The sequence below is a fragment of the Bufo gargarizans genome, chromosome 3, assembly GCF_014858855.1.
Source record: "Bufo gargarizans isolate SCDJY-AF-19 chromosome 3, ASM1485885v1, whole genome shotgun sequence".
In the NCBI taxonomy this organism is placed as follows: Eukaryota; Metazoa; Chordata; class Amphibia; order Anura; family Bufonidae; genus Bufo; species Bufo gargarizans.
In genome coordinates this window covers 64,808,404-64,827,425 of record NC_058082.1, presented here as the reverse complement: position 1 = coordinate 64,827,425, position 19,022 = coordinate 64,808,404, and the positions used below count along the sequence as shown (strand labels likewise).

At 45.9% G+C, this 19,022-nt stretch overlaps 1 protein-coding gene across 1 annotated transcript in view; it reads left to right on the top strand.

Annotated features, from left to right (window-relative positions):
* LOC122931373 (chymotrypsin-like elastase family member 1) overlaps positions 1–19,022 on the top strand; it is a 56,396-nt gene that overhangs the window by 9,201 nt on the left and 28,173 nt on the right. The window contains exons 2-3 of the mRNA XM_044285444.1: positions 44–141; positions 7,831–7,931. Of these exons, the coding sequence (XP_044141379.1) occupies positions 44–141; positions 7,831–7,931 (199 nt within the window). The remainder of the gene's footprint in view (positions 1–43; positions 142–7,830; positions 7,932–19,022) is intronic.

Genomic DNA, 19,022 nt, shown 5'->3' with positions numbered 1-19,022 from the left:
CAATGTCTGCAATTTTTCATTTTCTGTATTATTCTGCCCATAGGACAATGTAATAATGAAGACATCCGCTATTTTGAACAGATTCCAAATGCACGTGTGGTAGGAGGATCTAATGCGGCTAGGAATGCCTGGCCCTGGCAGGTCAGTATTCACATGTATATGCACCTCTGTGTCATTATCTGATAATCTAATGGAAGTTTAGTTGATTCTAATTTATTACCATTCTCATCTGTGGTAATAGATATCAGTTCTTACACTGACTTCTTGGTGAGCTCATGCATATACACAGGAGCCTGTCAGTACAGGCTGAGCTAAAGAGTAAAGTATTGGGAGGGGCAGAGGCTTAGTGTCAGCAGTCATACTACCTTAGGCTACTTTCACACTTGCGTTCGTCGGTCCGCTCATGAGCTCCGTTTGAAGGGGCTCACGAGCGGACCCGAACGCCTCCGTCCAGCCCTGATGCAGTCTGAATGGAGCGGATCCGCTCAGACTGCATCAGTCTGGCGGCGTTCAGCCTCCGCTCCGCTCGCCTCCGCACAGCCAGGCGGACAGCTGAACGCTGCTTGCAGCGTTCAGCTGTCCGCCTGGCCGTGCGGAGGCGAGCGGATCCGTTCAGACTTACAATGTAAGTCAATGGGAACGGATCCGCTTGAAGATGACACCATATGGCTCAATCTTCAAGCGGATCCGTCCCCCATTGACTTTACATTGAAAGTCTGAACGGATCCGCTCAGGCATCTTGCGCACTTAGAAATTTTTCTAAGTTATTAATGCAGATGGATCCGTACTGAACGGAGCCTCCGTCTGCATTAATATGATCGGATCCGTTCAGAACGGATCCGATCAAGCGCAAGTGTGAAAGTAGCCTTAGTCTGATAGAAATTGTACAGTTGCAAGAAAAAATGAAGGCCCTATTACACGAAGCGAATATCGTACAGATTCTCGTGTATGTATGTGAAAATTCCAAATATATATAAGACAGCTCTCACCTTTGTTGCATTCACGGAAGCACCGGCCCAGTCCGTACTTGACTGTACACAAAGGCAATCCAAAGAAAAAACTTGTGGTCCAGCTTCCCATAAAAACTTGCAGCTTTATTAATAACAATAAAAAACTGTTATCCAAACACGAATCACAAACAAGAGCCATGATGACATCTTGGATCTGGTATGTGATTCGTGTTTGGATAACAGTTTTTTATTGTTATTAATAAAGCTGCAAGTTTTTATGGGAAGCTGGACCACAAGTTTTTTCTTTGGATTACATATGAATTAGAATCGTGTGATGTAAGAAGTATGAACTATTCAAAGATCAGTCTCATTCACTAAACGAGCAGCCGACTGTCAGAAAGGAACGCTTCCTTAGCGACAGCCGACTGCGCAACCAAGTTTTAAAGTGGTTTTCCACTTTAAAAATCAAATGCCGAAGATATTCACTGAAGTCTCGCTAGACTTTGCGAATAACTCACTTCGCCTCATCGGAGGCCGTACATTTTAATGCTGTACAGAGACGGGTCGTCCGTACGGCATTAATCCAAAGTTTTGTGCAAAGCGACTTTGCTTCTAGCATCCGAAAGTCACTTCACTCATCACTATTTGCGACAAACGGCCGCTCAGTTGGCCCTTCTAAATCCACCTTAAGTGAACCTTTTGGATTTACCTGCATTTCTGCATCTATTGCTAATAGAGCATAATCTGGTCTGATCTCACAAAATCTAAGCAAACTTATAAGACACACACACAGTTGTACCAGGCGTGCATTGTACTGAGCGCATTCAGTAAACATTCACAGTGCACATTTAGAAAAAGTAAGTGAACCTTTGAACCTCAATAGTAATCCAAGTCAAGTGTCAGATGTGCTCTGGTCTCCTGATTCCCATATTTTTCCCTCCTTCCTGCTCAATGCCTGCATTCCTAAGAAATTGTTGATTTTTTGACATGCAAAGGAGCTGTTTGGTGCAATGAGGGTGTCACCGTTGCACTTTGTTGCGCCAAAAGCCTGAGCGTGCACCAGCACTTTGGGAATCAGGGCATACACAGTACAGCACCAATGGTTTTCAGGGCCGCAGTCATCTGTGCTATGCATCTCGGGCAAGCACCAGGGCCGTACTGGGCATTAGTCGCTACCTGTGCATTAGTCGCTGACTCTTGACTTGGATTACTATGGAGACATGTGGTGACAAATTCAATTTGTCAAGTAGTCTTCACTTATCTAACTACCAGCAATGGCCATCAAAACATTGTAGCAGCATGATATACCTAACTTTATGTTATTTGGCTTTTTATCTAATGTCCAGGAAAAGCACTTTTAATCCTATGAAAAATGACTCCCAAGTGCCCAACAGGGCGAGCTTAACTTTTGAAAGTGTCCAAGCCCACCACCCTTCCCTACTGGGTGCTCCTCCCCAAAAATGGGCAATTGACAACTGTTTTTCATAGGACGAAAATTGCTTTTGCTGGACACTCGATAAAGAGCCAAATGACATAAAGGTAGGTTTAATCTTGCTTGTACAATGTTTTGACGGCCATTGCTGGTCTGAAAGTCTCAATTTATTACTGTGTATTCCCAATTTAGCAGCAATTTAATAACCTATAGATGCAGCTTTAGCAGTAATCACATCCTCAGAGCATTTCCTGTTGCTGCAAATGTAATTTCCACCTTGGTAAGGTGGAATTTTGGACCATTTTTCGTGCAAATGTGTTTGAGTCAATATTTCTGGGATGGCTTATGTGCACCGCCCTCTTCAGGTCATGTACAGTAACAACATTTCCATAGGGTTAAAGTCAGGACTTGGACAATTGGAAATACAATGTTTTTTTTAAATCAATCTTTAGTTGATTTACTTGTGCTTTGAGAAATTGTTACATAGTTAGTTGGTTGAAAAAAGAAAATGTACTCTGTAATATACAGGGAGTGCAGAATTATTAGGCAAGTTGTATTTTTGAGGATTAATTTTATTATTGAACAACAACCATGTTCTCAATGAACCCAAAAAACTCATTAATATCAAAGCTGAATATTTTTGGAAGTAGTTTTTAGTTTGTTTTTAGTTTTAGCTATTTTAGGGGGATATCTGTGTGTGCAGGTGACTATTACTGTACATAATTATTAGGCAACTTAACAAAAAACTAATATATACCCATTTCAATTATTTATTTTTACCAGTGAAACCAATATAACATCTCAACATTCACAAATATACATTTCTGACATTCAAAAACAAATCAGTGACCAATATAGCCACCTTTCTTTGCAAGGACACTCAAAAGCCTGCCATCCATGGATTCTGTCAGTGTTTTGATCTGTTCACCATCAACATTGCGTGCAGCAGCAACCACAGCCTCCCAGACACTGTTCAGAGAGGTGTACTGTTTTCCCTCCTTGTAAATCTCACATTTGATGATGGACCACAGGTTCTCAATGGGGTTCAGATCAGGTGAACAAGGAGGCCATGTCATTAGATTTTCTTCTTTTATACCCTTTCTTGCCAGACGCGTGTGATGGAGCATTGTCCTGCATGAAAATCATGTTTTTCTTACCTTGCAGACTTCTTCCTGTACCACTGCTTGAAGAAGGTGTCTTCCAGAAACTGGCAGTAGGACTGGGAGTTGAGCTTGACTCCATCCTCAACCCAAAAAGGCCCCACAAGCTCATCTTTGATGATACCAGCCCAAACCAGTACTCCACCTCCACCTTTATGGCGTCTGAGTCGGACTAAAGCTCTCTGCCCTTTACCAATCCAGCCATCTGGCCCATCAAGACTCACTCTCATTTCATCAGTCCATAAAACCTTAGAAAAATCAGTCTTGAGATATTTCTTGGCCCAGTCTTGACGTTTCAGCTTGTGTGTCTTGTTCAGTGGTGGTCGTCTTTCAGCCTTTCTTACCTTGGCCTTGTCTCTGAGTATTGCACACCTTGTGCTTTTGGGCACTCCAGTGATGTTGCAGCTCTGAAATATGGCCAAACTGGTGGCAAGTGGCATCTTGGCAGCTGCACGCTTGACTTTTCTCAGTTCATGGGCAGTTATTTTGCGCCTTGGTTTTTCCACAGTGAGTGCTGCATCCCTCTGCAAGATATCTCACTATGTTTGACTTTTCTGAGCCTGTCAAGTCCTTCTTTTGACCCATTTTGCCAAAGGAAAGGAAGTTGCCTAATAATTATGCACACCTGATATAGGGTGTTGATGTCATTAGACCACACCCCTTCTCATTACAGAGATGCACATCACCTAATATGCTTAATTGGTAGTAGGCTTTCGAGCCTATACAGCTTGGAGTAAGACAACATGCATAAAGAGGATGATGTGGTCAAAATACTCATTTGCCTAATAATTCTGCACGTAGTGTAAATACTTCAATGGCGCTCTGTGTGTGCACTATACTGTGGCAGCGGTATCGCGGCAGAACCGCAAGATCTGCCGCACTGGGGAAGACACTGAATATAAAAGATAATGATACTGCGCTCTAGGACTGGGTATGATTAAATGTAGTGGGAAATGACAGAGTTAAAGCTTGTACTACCTATAATAAGGCACACAAGTATGTATCAACCCGGTTATCTTCCTGAAACAAACAGTGTACCTGTATTTGAGTATGTAGATTCCTGCTCGGTGCGGTAGTCGCACCTTCCTGGAGTCAGGGATTGCCAATTACACTGATGTCGATTCACCGAGTCACTGATGCCAGAAGAGTCCGGGATGTAGGCCTGTCACTGTTTCGTGTAGCTAGCGTGCCGCTTCGCGCCCCGGCTGGGGACGCGATGCTGCAGCAGGTAGGGGTTGGACAATTTTTTGCGCTCACTAGGAGCAGCGAGTGACGTCACAAAAAAAAAACCAGGTACACACCCTTCCAGGGGAGGGCTGGCAGCCTTAGCCCTGGGGGGCAAATCCAGTCAAGTGGCCTATTTTTAGCCCCACCCATTATTAAAAGCCCCTCCTACATATAATAGGCCACTCCTAACAAACACTGTACCGCTGACATTCTATAGTTGCGGCCTGTCTCTACACATCATACGGAGAGGGGAGGCCTGTCCTGGCTGCGCTGCCTGCTTCACATTATACAATAAACAGCAGGCTACAGCCAGGAAGCTCCTCCGCTCAACTGCCTCCCCAGATCCTGCTCAAGGCTTGTGGTTCCGCCCGTGGCCTGCTGCCCCCCTTTGGCCATCCTCACCCAGCTCTGAATACTCCTTCTGCAAATGGCAGGGGAAGGAGCCGGAGAATCTCCTCTCCTACATAGCGCCACATAACTCTTACATCCAGTGATGTCACCTTTGTTGTAGACGTTCTCTTTCCTCATCTTCTCCATTCAGACCAGACCGCCGTCTCTGCAGAGATTGAGAAACAGACATAACTGCGCCCAGACACTAATAGTATAAACATAATGTCCCCCAAAAATAATTGTGCTAAGCTGATACTATGCCAGGGTGCCCCCCAAAATAACAGTGCTTCCCAAAATCCCACCAATAGAAATAATTATCTGCCAGAGCACACTTAGTAGTAATAGTGCCCCTATAGTGCCTATACTAGTAATCATGTTCCTCATAGCCCCCCAGTAGTAGTAAAGCTCCCCATAATACCCCCTAGTAGTAATAATTCTCCCTATAATATGACAGTACATGAAATACCCCCGCTTAGTGCCCACAGTTGAGCTAATGTCCCCATAATGTATGCCAGTATAAAATACCCCTATATAGTGCCCCAGTAAATGCCCTCATAGTGCTCCTCTCCCCCTTCCCCATAGTGTCCCCCATAATATGCCAGTAAAAAAATGCCCCTTCTTAGTGCCCTCAGCAGATGTCCCTAAAGTGCTCCTCTCTCCCATAATGTGCCAGTAAAAAATGCCCCTTCTTAGTGCCACTATATGCCCCAATAGTGCTCCACTCTCCCATAGTGCCCCAAATAATGCCCCATAGTGCCGCTCTCCCCTATAGTGCCTCACATAATGTGCCAGTAAAAAATGCCCCCTTAGTGCCACCAAATGCCATAGTGCCCCCCATAATGTGCCAATAAAAATGGTCCCTTTAGAGCCCCCACTTCCCCATAGTGCCCCCAAATAATGCCCCTATAGTGACACCAGATGCCCCATGGTGCCTCTCACCCCTATAGTGCCCCCATATTGTGCCAATAATTTAAAAAAAGCCCCTTTAGAGCCCCCAGATACCCCATAGTGTTCCTCTTCCCCATGGTGCCCCCCCATAGTGACAGCTCTCCCCATAGTGACAGCCTCCCCCATAGTGCCAGCCCCCCCCATAGTGCCAGCCCCCCATAGTGCCAGCTCACCCCTAGTGCCAGCTCACCCCATAGTGCCAGCCTCCCCCATAGTGCCAGCTCCCCCCATAGGGCCAGCCCCCCATAGTGCAAGCTCCCCCATAGTGCCAGCTCCCCTATAGTGCCAGCTGCCCCATAGTGCCAGCCCTCTTCCCCTATAGCGCCAGCTCCCCCCAAAGTGCCAGCTCCCCCCATAGTTCCAGCTCCCCCCATAGTGCCAGCCCCCCATAGTGCCAGCTCCCCCATAGTGCCAGCCCCCCCATAGTGCCAGCCCCCCCATAGTGCCAGCTCCCCCATAGTGCCAGCCCCCCCATAGCGCCAGCTCCCCCATAGTGCCATCTCCCCCCCATAGTGCCAGTCCCCCATAGTGCCAGCCCTCTTCCCCCCATAGTGCCAGCTCCCTCCATAGTGCCAGCTCCCCCCATAGTGCCAACTCCCCCCCATAGTGCCAGTCCCCCATAGTGCCAGCTCCCTCCATAGTGCCAGCCTTCTTCCCCCCAAAGTGCCAGCTCCCTCCATAGTGCCAACCCCCCCCCCCTAAGAAAAAAAAAAAAACACTAATACTTACCATCATCAGCAACGATGCAGGCCTCTTCCGGCCTGTGTCCCTGCTGTGTGCTGCCCGGCTCAGGCAGCTCGATGATGATGACGTCAGCGCGCTGCCTGAGCCGGCCTCTGATAGGCCGCAGGCATTAGTGCCTGCGGCCTATCAGAAGACCAGGGGAGGGACACGCCTCTCCCTCCCCTGCCCACAGCTCACAGCCGCCGCCGCAATTACATCCAGGGCCGCGCCGCCTGTGGTGATCGGCGGTGCGGCCCTGAGGAATTTAAAAAAATATAAATTCTTTGTTAAAGACGGCCCAGTGGCCGTTTTTTTAGGGTGGCCTGGGGGGCAATTGCCTCCCTGCCCCCCGGCCCAGCCCGCCCCTGCACCCTTCTATAGGATAATTTTCAGTTGTCAAGGTATTTTCAAAAGAATGCAATAGAACAAGATCATGATTCAAATATTTATAAGCCATGAGGCTAAACATTCATTTTATAATAGGGAGCAGCCAGAGCAGCCAGAGAAAGAATCGGGAACTATCACTACTAATAACTTGATTCGATATGTACATTATAACATACAGTATTTTTATATCTCAAAAAATCAAAAGACGTCTTCTTTAAGATATAAGAGGAATGTTTTACTCCCTTAAGAACATGCCATAAATGTCAGAGAAGTCCTGGTCCCAACTCTCAGACTCATCTCAAGAAAAGGGTCCTGAAGTGAACAGAGTGTACACTGTGCATGCGTGGTGTCCTCTCCATTTACTGCTACAGGACTTAGCGGAGTGAGTGTGGCTGCTTTTGGAAGCTCCATTGCATGTATGGAGGGTGTCTGCACTTGCGTAGCTTGCTCTGCAGAGAACTTCGGGCCCCATCCTGGAGATAGGAGCACCTTGCTGACAATTATGGCATATCCTATTGATATTCCAGAAATGTCAAAGAGGTGAATACCTCTTTTTCAAACAGTGTCAATAACAATTGTTTATTTAATATTTTCATTTATTGACTCCCTCCAGGTTTCTATTCAATATCTGTCTGGTGGTTACTGGTACCACAACTGTGGAGGAACCCTCATTCGTGCTAACCGTGTGCTGACTGCTGCTCATTGCCTGAACACGTAATCATAACTTTTATATTCTCCTCCCATTATATTAATGTCATGTATTGAAATAATTTTGGCAATCTCATGAAAGTTACTTGCAATAAATATGTAGATTACAAAGCGTTATGGGGATCTAAAGCTGGAATTCACGGAGGGGTATGTTTGACGTTTACCGTACTACTATAGAAGGTCTCACTGCCTGAAGAACGGTTAAAATAAAAAATAAAAAAACTTTATTAATAAATATCACTTAAAAATGGGCGAATCTCTCATTTTAGATTAGGGCTGGCCACAGCCAAACCCATCAAACATAAGGTGAGCGAAGCTGGCCCCCCTTCAATCAGCACAAACAAAAACTCCAGTGTGTTTCTTTAGCGCTACGTTTGTGCTGTTTTGTGCCGCAAAAATTAACATTTGTGCTGCTTTTATTTTAAAGATAATAGCAACTGTTATGTTGTTTTTGTTTTTAGATGAATCCATATTAGATGCCATATAAGATGATGCCATATTAGATTGCCATAGCACTAGCATTGGAATATATGAGAAAATCGCATATTTCCTATGGAGCTCTATTACAGGCTATGGCTTCATAGGAAATACTATGCAGCAGCCTGGGTTTCATTCATAGAGACTCAGGCAGCTGCAGGTAGGCTTCTGCTCCCCTATTGGCCAGACGGGGGAGTCAGAGCGCAAACCGAAAGTGAAAATATTAACATTATTATTATTATTATTATGCTATTAAAACATTATGGATGCAGCACGCCAGACCTGCAAGGTATTAGCGACAGTGAGGTCACGGTATGGGCAATCGAGGGTTACTCACTTTTCTGAGGAGAACCCTGGGCAGGCATGCAACAGTGAAAGAGAGGCAGACACTAGTTCCTCTGGGGCACACTCTGTAGATAGGGACCAGGCCTGATGGTGTGTGAGGTGCCCTGGATGTTGTAGGTGTTTTGAGTGCCTGAGGTAAGGTCCCTTTAAGGATCGTGACGCCAGTGCCTGTGACGGTGGCACACCAGTTTGCAGGAGGATTAAATGAGTACGCAGTTGGTGAACCAAACGTTGCTTTACTTGATGAAACAGACCAACTTTGTACATGCAGTTACAGTAGATGATAATGCAGTCCTTTACAGTTCCCAATGCACAGCAGGTTTATAATACAGCAGGTTTCAATCTTGCAAGATACTTGGAGGGTATATAGTTAATGCTGCTCTATCCCCACAGCTATTCTAGCTGTCTGGATTCCAAGGCCCGGATGCCTAATTACTGGCTTAAATCCTTGGTATGAATTCCTTCCTCCAGTTTGGACACTTGCTTAGGTTACAATACCTTCTTTTCCTAGCTGTCTTCACTGCTGGATGGGAAAGGTGGCTGCAGGTTTCTCCCAGGAGGTGCTGTCCTACTACTGGGGTATCTCAACTGAGCTATCCTTAGGCCTCTTTCACACTTGCGTTGTCCGGATCCGGCGTGTACTCCACTTGCCGGAATTACACGCCGGATCCGGAAAAACGCAAGTGTACTGAAAGCATTTGAAGACGGATCCGTCTTCAAAATGCTTTCAGTGTTACTATGGCACCCAGGACGCTATTAAAGTCCTGGTTGCCATAGTAGTAGTGGGGAGCAGGGGAGCGGTATACTTACAGTCCGTGCGGCTCCCGGGGCGCTCCAGAATGACGTCAGAGCGCCCCATGCGCATGGATCATGTGATCCATGCGATCACGTCATCCATGCGCCTGGGGCGCCCTGACGTCACTCTGGAGCGCCCCGGGAGCCGCACGGATGGTAAGTATGCTGCTCCCCGCTCCCCGCTCCCCACTACACTTTACCATGGCTGCCAGGACTTTACCGTCCCGGCAGCCATGGTAACCATTCAGAAAAAGCTAAACGTCGCATCCGGCAATGCGCCGAAACGACGTTTAGCTTAAGGCCGGATCCGGATCAATGCCTTTCAATGGGCATTCATTCCGGATCCGGCCTTGCGGCAAGTGTTCCGGATTTTTGGTCGGAGCAAAAAGCGCAGCATGCTGCGCTATTTGCTGCGGCCAAAAAACGTTCCGTAACGGAAGACATCCTGATGCATCCTGAAGGACGGACTGTCCATTCAGAATGCATTAGGATAATCCTGATCAGTATTCTTCTGGCATAGAGCCCCGACGACGGAACTCTATGCCGGAAGACAATAACGCAGATGTGAAAGAGCCCTTAGCCTCAGGAGCTTCAGGCTGACTAGGTGACTCCTCTAGTCCCCTGGAATACACTACCTCTCCCCTGCCTGGGCCTTCCTATATATATCTAGGGCTCTCTAGCTCCCTCTAACGTCTGGGAGGCTAAACTACACTCCTCTTTCCTCGGCTCTGTAAGCACTGCACACAGCACCCTGGTGGGTGGAAGGCAGTAATACAGCTTAAGTAACTGCATACTAGATATTTTGACTGCTACCTGAGAGAATACAGGGTAAGTCAAGGTAATTGAAGTTTAACCCTCTTTTGCTTTTGTTGTGTTTCTCAGTGATGCAACCATGTTAATAAAATGTGTTCTGGTTCTGTGTTAGTCAGAATTGAAAGTCCGTGTAGCAACATACAGAAATCCAGGGGTGGACTGGCCCTTCAACCATGCTGTGTTTTGCAGTCCTCGAATCGCGGATCCGCAAAACACAGATGCCGCCCATGTGCCTTCCACAATTTGTAGAACAGAACTGGCGGCCAATTATAGAAATGCTTATTTTAGGACATGCTCTATATTTTTGTGGGGCTGTGGAATGGAACAGTGGTTGCGATCAGCATAATGGTCCGCAACGTGCAGGGATTACAGTTACCAGCCGTGGAACCTATTTACTGTCACTGTGACTGGCCTATTCACTCAAAAGAGAACTGTAATCAGGGGCGGACTGACCGGTCGGGCACTTCGGACATGGTCCGAGGGCCCGGCCGGGATGGGGGCCCGCCACCAAAATAACATAACACCGGGCCCCGCTCACTGTAATAGTAATATGAAATCCCCTGCGATCCTCTCCCTCTCTGTACTCACAAACTCACTTAGCATAGAGGCAGAAGCAGGCAGTGTAATAGGAGCCGACAGTGGAAAGTAGCCCCGCCCGTCCCCGCCGTCCAACCAATCAGAGGCAGCCAGCAGTCCAGCACTGACTCACAGCACAGGGGGAGTCGGGACTAAGAGAATCGTCTGATTTTATTAGTTAAAAGAGGGGGGGGGGGGTATAGTATTGCATGTAGCAGAGCTGTGTGTGTGTGCAGGGTGCTTGCAGCAATGTAGCAGAGCTGTGGGTGTACAGGGTGCTTGCAGCAATGTAGCATAGCTGTGTGTGTACAGGGTGCTTGCAGCAATGTAGCAGAGCTGTGTGTGTACAGGGTGCTTGCAGCAATGTTGCAGAGCTGTGTGTGTACAGGGTGCTTGCAGCAATGTTGCAGAGCTGTGTGTGTACAGGGTGCTTGCAGCAATGTAGCAGAGCTGTGTGTGTACAGGGTGCTTGCAGCAATGTAGCAGAGCAGAAAGCCTGGCAGGGACTCGGTGACAGAATTATTTTAACTCAAAGAATCAAATGAGTCTCTGACAAATTTGATTCTTTTAACTAATAAACTCTTAGACCATTATCTAAATCCCTGCAATAACTATACAGTGTAATTACATCAGTCTGCTCCACTGCAGCAGAGCTGTGTTTGCCAGGAGTCAGTCCCTCCAGATCTTCAGTTCACTTGAGAGCCAACTCAGCAAGTGAACCGAAGATTCGATGAGCTGAGCATGCGCATTGATCTTCAGTTCACTTGCTTCTGCCGACTCAGGAAGTGAACCGAAGATCCGATTCATGAATCGGTTCTTTTGAATGAATTGATTCAAATGAATCGATTCATGAAAAAGATCCGAACTTCCCATCTCTAAAACTCAGTAGCAGGCCGGGCAGCAGCGCAACTCACTGACATCACGCGCATGCTCCTCCTACTTCATTCATAAAGTGGGAGGAGCAGGCGCGTGACGTCAGTGAGTTGCGCTGCCGCCCGGCCTGCTACTGAGTTTGTGAGTACAGAGAACTCAGAGGGAGAGGATCGCAGAGGATTTCAAGTTGTTCACATAGGAATATTAGTATTACAGTGAGCGGGGCCCGGTGTAATAGAATACAGTGACTGCACCGGGCCCCGCTGCCATTACAACACCAGATGCCGGTGTTCTGTTTACTTGACAGTATTATGTCTATATCGTGGGAGATAGTTTTACATTACGTCTAGCTTGAAGTGCTGACTAATATAAAATTTTAAATCTTTATTTCATTTCCTTAAAACTATTTTCCACGATATAGACATAATACTGTCAATTAAACGTCACAGAGGTGCTGAAGATGTCTAGATATTTGCATTTTGTTAACCTTTATTTTTGTTTGCATTTTGTTAACCTCTACTGCGCCTGCGCCAAGTCGTCTTTTTTTTCACGCATGCGCAGTGTATTGGGGATCATTCACTCATAGGGACACTGTTATGGGGGGATCTGTGGATGACACATATATAGCATAAGGTGCTATATATGTGTCACCCACAGATCCCCCCCCCCCACAACAGTGTCATCCACAGACCCCCCCCCATAACAGTGCCATCCACAGATCCCCCCATAACAGTGTCATCCACAGATTCCCCCCCCCCCCCCCCCCCCACACACAACAGTGCCATCCACAGAGCCCCCATAACACCTTTTGGTTCAAAATCTTTTTTTATTTGGCTATTCCCCACCCCTCTTGTAATTGTTCCGCTACTTGTGGGCACGCGGGAATGAGTTCAGTCACTTCGGTGTGCAATCCTGTCCTGCAGCGCGTGATCCCGCAAGACCTGCCGCTGTAGGTCACGGGTCTCGCGGGATCACGCACCACAGGATGGGATTGCGCACCGAAGTGACTGAACTCATGCCCATGTAGCCCGCAAGTAGCGGATCAGTGGAACAAGTACAAGGTGGGGTGGGTGGGGGGATGATCTGTGGGGTTGCCCAGACGGCTAGGCCCTTCACAGTAGATATTAACCCCTTTCAGCATTCCCCCATTCACTGAAGGGGAGACTGCTGAAAGGGATTAATAACTACTGTGAAGGGCCTCCCCCTCTTTCACAGTAGTTATGCCAAGATATGTGCCCCCTTCACAGTAGTTATGCCCAGATATGTGCCCCCTTTCACAGTAGTCATGCCCAGATATGTGCCCCCTTCACAGTAGTTATGCCCAGATATGTGCCCCCTTCACAGTAGTTATGCCCACACTGCTTCTAACAGAGGCTCACTAATGGACGCTGAGATTAGATCACCCCATACGAAAGCATTGAATCAATGCTTTCCTATGGGGAAGAATTTTACCCTGGAGGTCATCATGCAGGGTGTGAGGACGTCCAGCGTCAGATACCAGACCAAAGGTCTGTTTTACTCCAGGAAGCCCTCAGGTGGCTGCCGGCAACTAGAGGCTGACTTATTGCTGGAACGTAAACAATGCAGTTTCTCTAGAACATTGCAGCTCGATTTGCAAAAGGGACACTGTACCCAGAGCACTGCAATGAGCTGAAGTGGTCTGGGTGCCTTTTGTGTCACTTTAACTTTGAAATCTTATTAAAGATTGTGTAGGGTGTGGCTGGAGGCGACATGGAGGCAGGACAAGGGTGGGGCTTGCAGCAGAACATGGGTGGGGCCTGTAAGGGGGCCCTTGATTTATTTTGCCCGGGGGCCCTGAGGGTTCTCAGTCCGCCCCTAACTGTAATTGCAAATTCTAGCCTGGACCCCGCTGCAAGAAGCCATGAAGGCATCCCAACTAAACCCCCCCACCCACTATATGCAGCGGAGCATCAGCCTGCTGGGAGCTGTGGTCCCAGGAGGCAAAGTCATGGCCTCAGTGGTTCCTGGGCTGGGCCCTCTTCTACCTTTCCAGGCCCCTGGGGATATAACAATGAAATTATGCTGGGACTTTTAGTTCAACTACAACCAGCATACCTTCAATGTCCCTGTACACCCCTGCACATCAACCAGGGAACTACAAGTCCCATCTTGCCCTCATTGTCCTTGTACACCCCCACATATAAATCACCCAGGGAACTACAAGTTCCAGCATGCAACCCCCCTGTAGTAGTTCACTGGGTGATATGTGAGAGTTGTACAGGACAGTGAGTGTATGCTGGGATTTGTAGTCCCCTGTATGATAGAATGCTGTTTTAATTAATTCCTCATGAAAATACTAGTAATACAATAGCATTATAGTACAGTAATTTTGAAGGTCAACTATATTCTTCTATAATGACATTGTATTACTTGTACTTTCATGAGGACAGTAATTAAAACAGCCTTCTAATATTCAGGGAACTACAAGTCCCAGCTGAACTGCCGACTTGTAGTTTTCTAGTAATGCAATGCCATTATAGCAAATGAAATAGAATATAGTCAGTTCCAAATTTAGCCATGTTCTATTCCATATTCTATAATGGAAAGCACTTATCTCACCTGTCACTGTCCTCTTGTTCTCCCAGCTGAAGGAAACTCAAGCAGGATAAGAAAAAAAAACAAAAAAACATAGGGGACAGCAGCTGGGAACATGCAGACGAGTCTCACTGTAATATCAGGACGGCTGCTGCTGGGTCCTCGCGGACGTGTCCTCTACCGGCCAGCCTCCTTCACTGCTGGCGACCGTTTCGACCCCCTCCTGCTCTTTTGTCTACCATTTGCGCTCGGAGAAGCCGCTCCATCGTGCCCCCCGATTGTTACTCCACTGTCATGGTCAGGGCCCGTTTTTCTTTCCTGGGCCCCCCCCCCCAAGTGCCCTAATGGCGGAACGCAAGGGCCCGTTCATGCCGGCGAATGCTACGACCCTGGTAGTTCTGCCACTGGATCTCAGCATATACTGGGCAATAGACTGCTATATACTGAGTTTTGGGTCACCAGAGGACCTTCGTTTATGTTTTCCTATGACCCTGAAGAGAACTATGGGCAAAACACATTGGCCCATAGTTCCCCTTTAAGTATACACTTGAAGCACTTGTAGCTTTTACTTATACATGCGGTACAAGGTAGGGGTGAAAATATTAAAATGTAATATCGCCAAAACCAAACTGGCACAAATATTTTTTAAGACATAAAGGTCGCACAAAGGAATGGTACATTCATTCAAAAATTTAAAACCATGGGTTGCAAAGTGGGCAGGGGTTGAGGTGACATGATCTAAAATATAATGCACAATATCTCTAAAACTACTGCGCATGCACGGGTTGGGATTTTCTTTTTACAGAATATGATGTCTAGGGAGGCCTCTAAAGTTGAGGGAACTAAAACAGGGTGAATGCAGAACTTTACCCCTCCGCCTTTTTATACTTTGCATGCTAAGAGGTGGCTAGGGACCCCCGGAAAGCTGGTGGCTGCTTTCCGGGGGCCTGTCATGACACTGTCTTGATCCTCTCAACTTTGAGGATGCTGGAGGCCTCCCTGGATATTATATTTCATCAGAATCTCCAAATAGCTGTACTGCACATGCGCAGATTGCAGCTGACTAAAACGTTCAATGTGTTGGCTAATTTGACAGAGAACCGGCACAAATGAAACACAATGGATTTTTAATTGAATAGATGCATCCAAGCAAAGTCACATAATTTTATATTCATATTGTTTTACAGATGCCCAGGGTACCAAAGTTTTCCAGGGAGGAGATTGTTACAATCATTGCAGAGAGAAAATTAGAAATTGTTAAAGATGGGAAAATTGCTATGCCATCAGCCAAGGTGTGGGAGGAACTAAGTAAATATCTGAAAGGTGATATATCCTCCAAGGCTCTTTACACATTAGTTAAATTAAATAGATATAATTTGTACCAGAAGCTTGGCTTGGAATGTGTGCAGACAAAACAGGCCCCTGACCAGAAAATATTAGATGAAACTGATGAGAGCACCTCTAACTCTGAGCACAACAGTGAGCTACCTGAGGATAGAGAAAAATTTGATGTAGTCCTGTCTCCTGAGAAGTGGAAACAAGTTTTTCCTTAGTCTGTAACTTACCGTTGCAAGGACAGCAAGTATTTCAAAGGCCGGAACTATAAGGTCCTTAGACGTGGTGCATGGACTCATGTAATCAATGAAGCCATCTGGTTTTCCCAAAAATATCCATGTACATGGGTCTTTAAGAGGGCAAAGGTGTACCCATCAGGAGAAAACTACATAACAATTCATGGATCATGCAAAGAATGTAAGGCAGGACTCTTTGTTCACTGTGGCAAAAAACCTAACAATGATGAACCATTAACATTGAACTGCGAAATATATAACAAATGTGAACATCTTCACTCTGGGAAATCAAAAAGAATGGTGTCAGGGGATCTGCGTGTTCAAATTTCCAGTGAATTGTGTGAGGGCAAGAAGGATCCAAATATATGGCGTGCATTTGAAGCTCTACGGCTTATGGATGTAGGGGACCCTGAGCCAGGCCATTTACATAATTTGTCAGTTTTGAGAAAAGTTAAACAAGAACAAAGAAATCGTGAAGTTTTTGACAAAGACCCACTTATATCTGTCCTTCACATGAAATATTCATCGCCCTATTACGGCAGTGTGCATGACATTGGACTTGACAAATTTTTTGTTCATTATTGGTCAACATCACAAATGTATGTGTACAAAACACAGTCTAAACAGCATTCCAGTGTTGTTGCCTTTGATGCCACAGGTTCCCTTGTCAACAAACTGAAACGTCCACAAGGTGTGTCTGGACACATTTTTTTGTATGAAGGCGTACTGATACCTGGAAGTATGGAGGAATCCATGAAGGTCCCAGTAGTTCAAATGCTGTCTGAAAAGCATGACATAAATGCAATTTCATATTGGCTAACGATATGGAAACGTGCAGGTGCTCCTCTGCCAAAAGAAACAGTATGTGATTTTTCACTGGCTTTACTTGGTGCCATTGTGAGAGCTTTTACTCCATTCCCAGACCTTGTGACGTACATAAACCATTGCTTTGGAGTGTTGATGCAAAAGGAATCTTCCAAACTGCCTCCTTGCTTTGTTCGAGTTGATGTTGCACATTGCATCAAGCTAGTCACCAGGTGGGAATGTCTGAGAAAAAAAGGCAGAAGAGTCAAAGAATTTTACATGCGGGCTGTAGCACAACTCATCACATCGGTATCCCTTGCTGATGCCAAAGATCTCATCAAGGCCATTTTTGTAGTTGCTTTAAGTGAAGCTGAAGGCTGTGATGAAATGGGAAAGCCACTAATATCAAAGTCATGCAAAATCTTCCTGAAAAAAAGAATCTCTGAAGGATGTGTCAATTTGCCCGCTGAAGAGTCTGAAGATGAAACTGACATCCTAAAACCAAAAGAAAAACTTGATGCATGCTCAACAGAATTAAAGCAATGGGTAGTCCACTTGTGTAATGAATGCAAGTTGTTAGCTGCTGACAATGGTAATAGAGACAACTTACATTTTTTACCTGAAATTGTTCCTCATATCACATGGCTTTGTTGTTACCTGCCACTCTGGACTGGAATATTGGTTCCATTCTTCAAAACTTTTAATGTCACAGCAAGTTCTGCTAGTGTTGAAGCGGAGTTTATTAACTTGAAGCCCTCTGTTCTGAAACATGAAACCTTGCCAATGCGAGTCGACAAGTTTATCCATCACTTATCATACATAGAAGGACGTATGAGAATATCAGCTGCAAAAGACAATATTTCCCCGGTGTTACCACACACAGTTTGTGATGATACGGTCATAGCTGAAATCGGTATAGAAAATAAGGAGTCCCTTTACCCAGAAGATGATAAGGTTGTAGGAGAATTGGAGAGGACTTGCTATTCCTCCAAAAAAACGAAGGAGTACATACCTTTCCCCTTGTACAGAGTGGTTGCATGCAGACACATCAGTCTCAATGAAAAGGGCAAAAATAGGTTTAGGCAGCATTTTAGGAATGGCAACATCAGAGACCTGCAACCTGTAAAGGTGTGTGGACACAGAGTGAGAGTCACAAACACATGTGCATTTGATGCATTTTTGTCAGTGCCTTTGTAGTGCCTTTTGTGACAGCACATCCTACAGTAATTATGTGACTCAAGAAATAAGCAATGAAGAATGTTTTCAGCTTGTGAAAGCCATGGCAGAAAAAGGTGTACAAAAATAAATTTACATGCTGAGAGGTAAAATCCTAAGGGACATATTTGGAGCAGAACAAATAAAAGCAGGACTCCAGCTGGTTAAAGCTGAGTGCAACATATCATCAATAACTTCAAATGTGTTCTCAACAGTGCCCAGTATAGTGGCTGAGGCCAAATGTTCTTCAGAAACATGTTCACGACATGTTGGAGCATCAAGAAATATTGCATGTGTATCAGTTGACCAAGACACATTAAAATCCAGAGGAGTTTCAGCTCTACAAGATGCAGTCAACAAACACATTAACTTACCACCTTCAAAATGCCTGTCACGCATCCATGATGTGCAACATACACCCATGGAAATGCAGTTTTTTGACCCTTCAGTTTCTGGAAATGTTCTTTGTAATGGCACAGTAGGAAACACCTTCAAAACGGGACAGCACCTTTGGATTGACACTGACATAGGATTCTGGGCAGCTTGTGAAACACGAAGCAGAGGTTCACCAAAAAGATTTCTTGAAGCAGAACTCTCAGAATTTCCAGCCTACCTTGAATTAAACCAGAACAGGTTCACTTTAAGAGCTGTTGTTGCATTTTGCCAACCAGCTACCAGAAGCTCTCTAGGCCATTACATAGCCTACTGTAAAAGGTCTGATTACGCATGGGAAAAATATGATAATTTGACACATGGTATGGCAGTGGTAAATTCGCATACCGAGATCTGCCCCCATACTGTTCTGTACACAAGAGGTAGCTGCTTGTAGTCCACAATAGAAGACACCAGCACTGGACAATATGTGCCAGAAGTAAAGCACTTTTTATTCAATCGTCACATGCGTCAAACAGCCAACATTTCGGGGCCATGCAGGGTCCCTTCTTTTGGCCAACATAGTGACGGTCACTATGTCGCCCAGAAGAAGGGACCCTGTATGGCCCCCGAATGTTGGCTGTTTGACGGACACAGCGCCATCCATGTTGTCACTTCAAGCACCAACCTCTTACTCAAG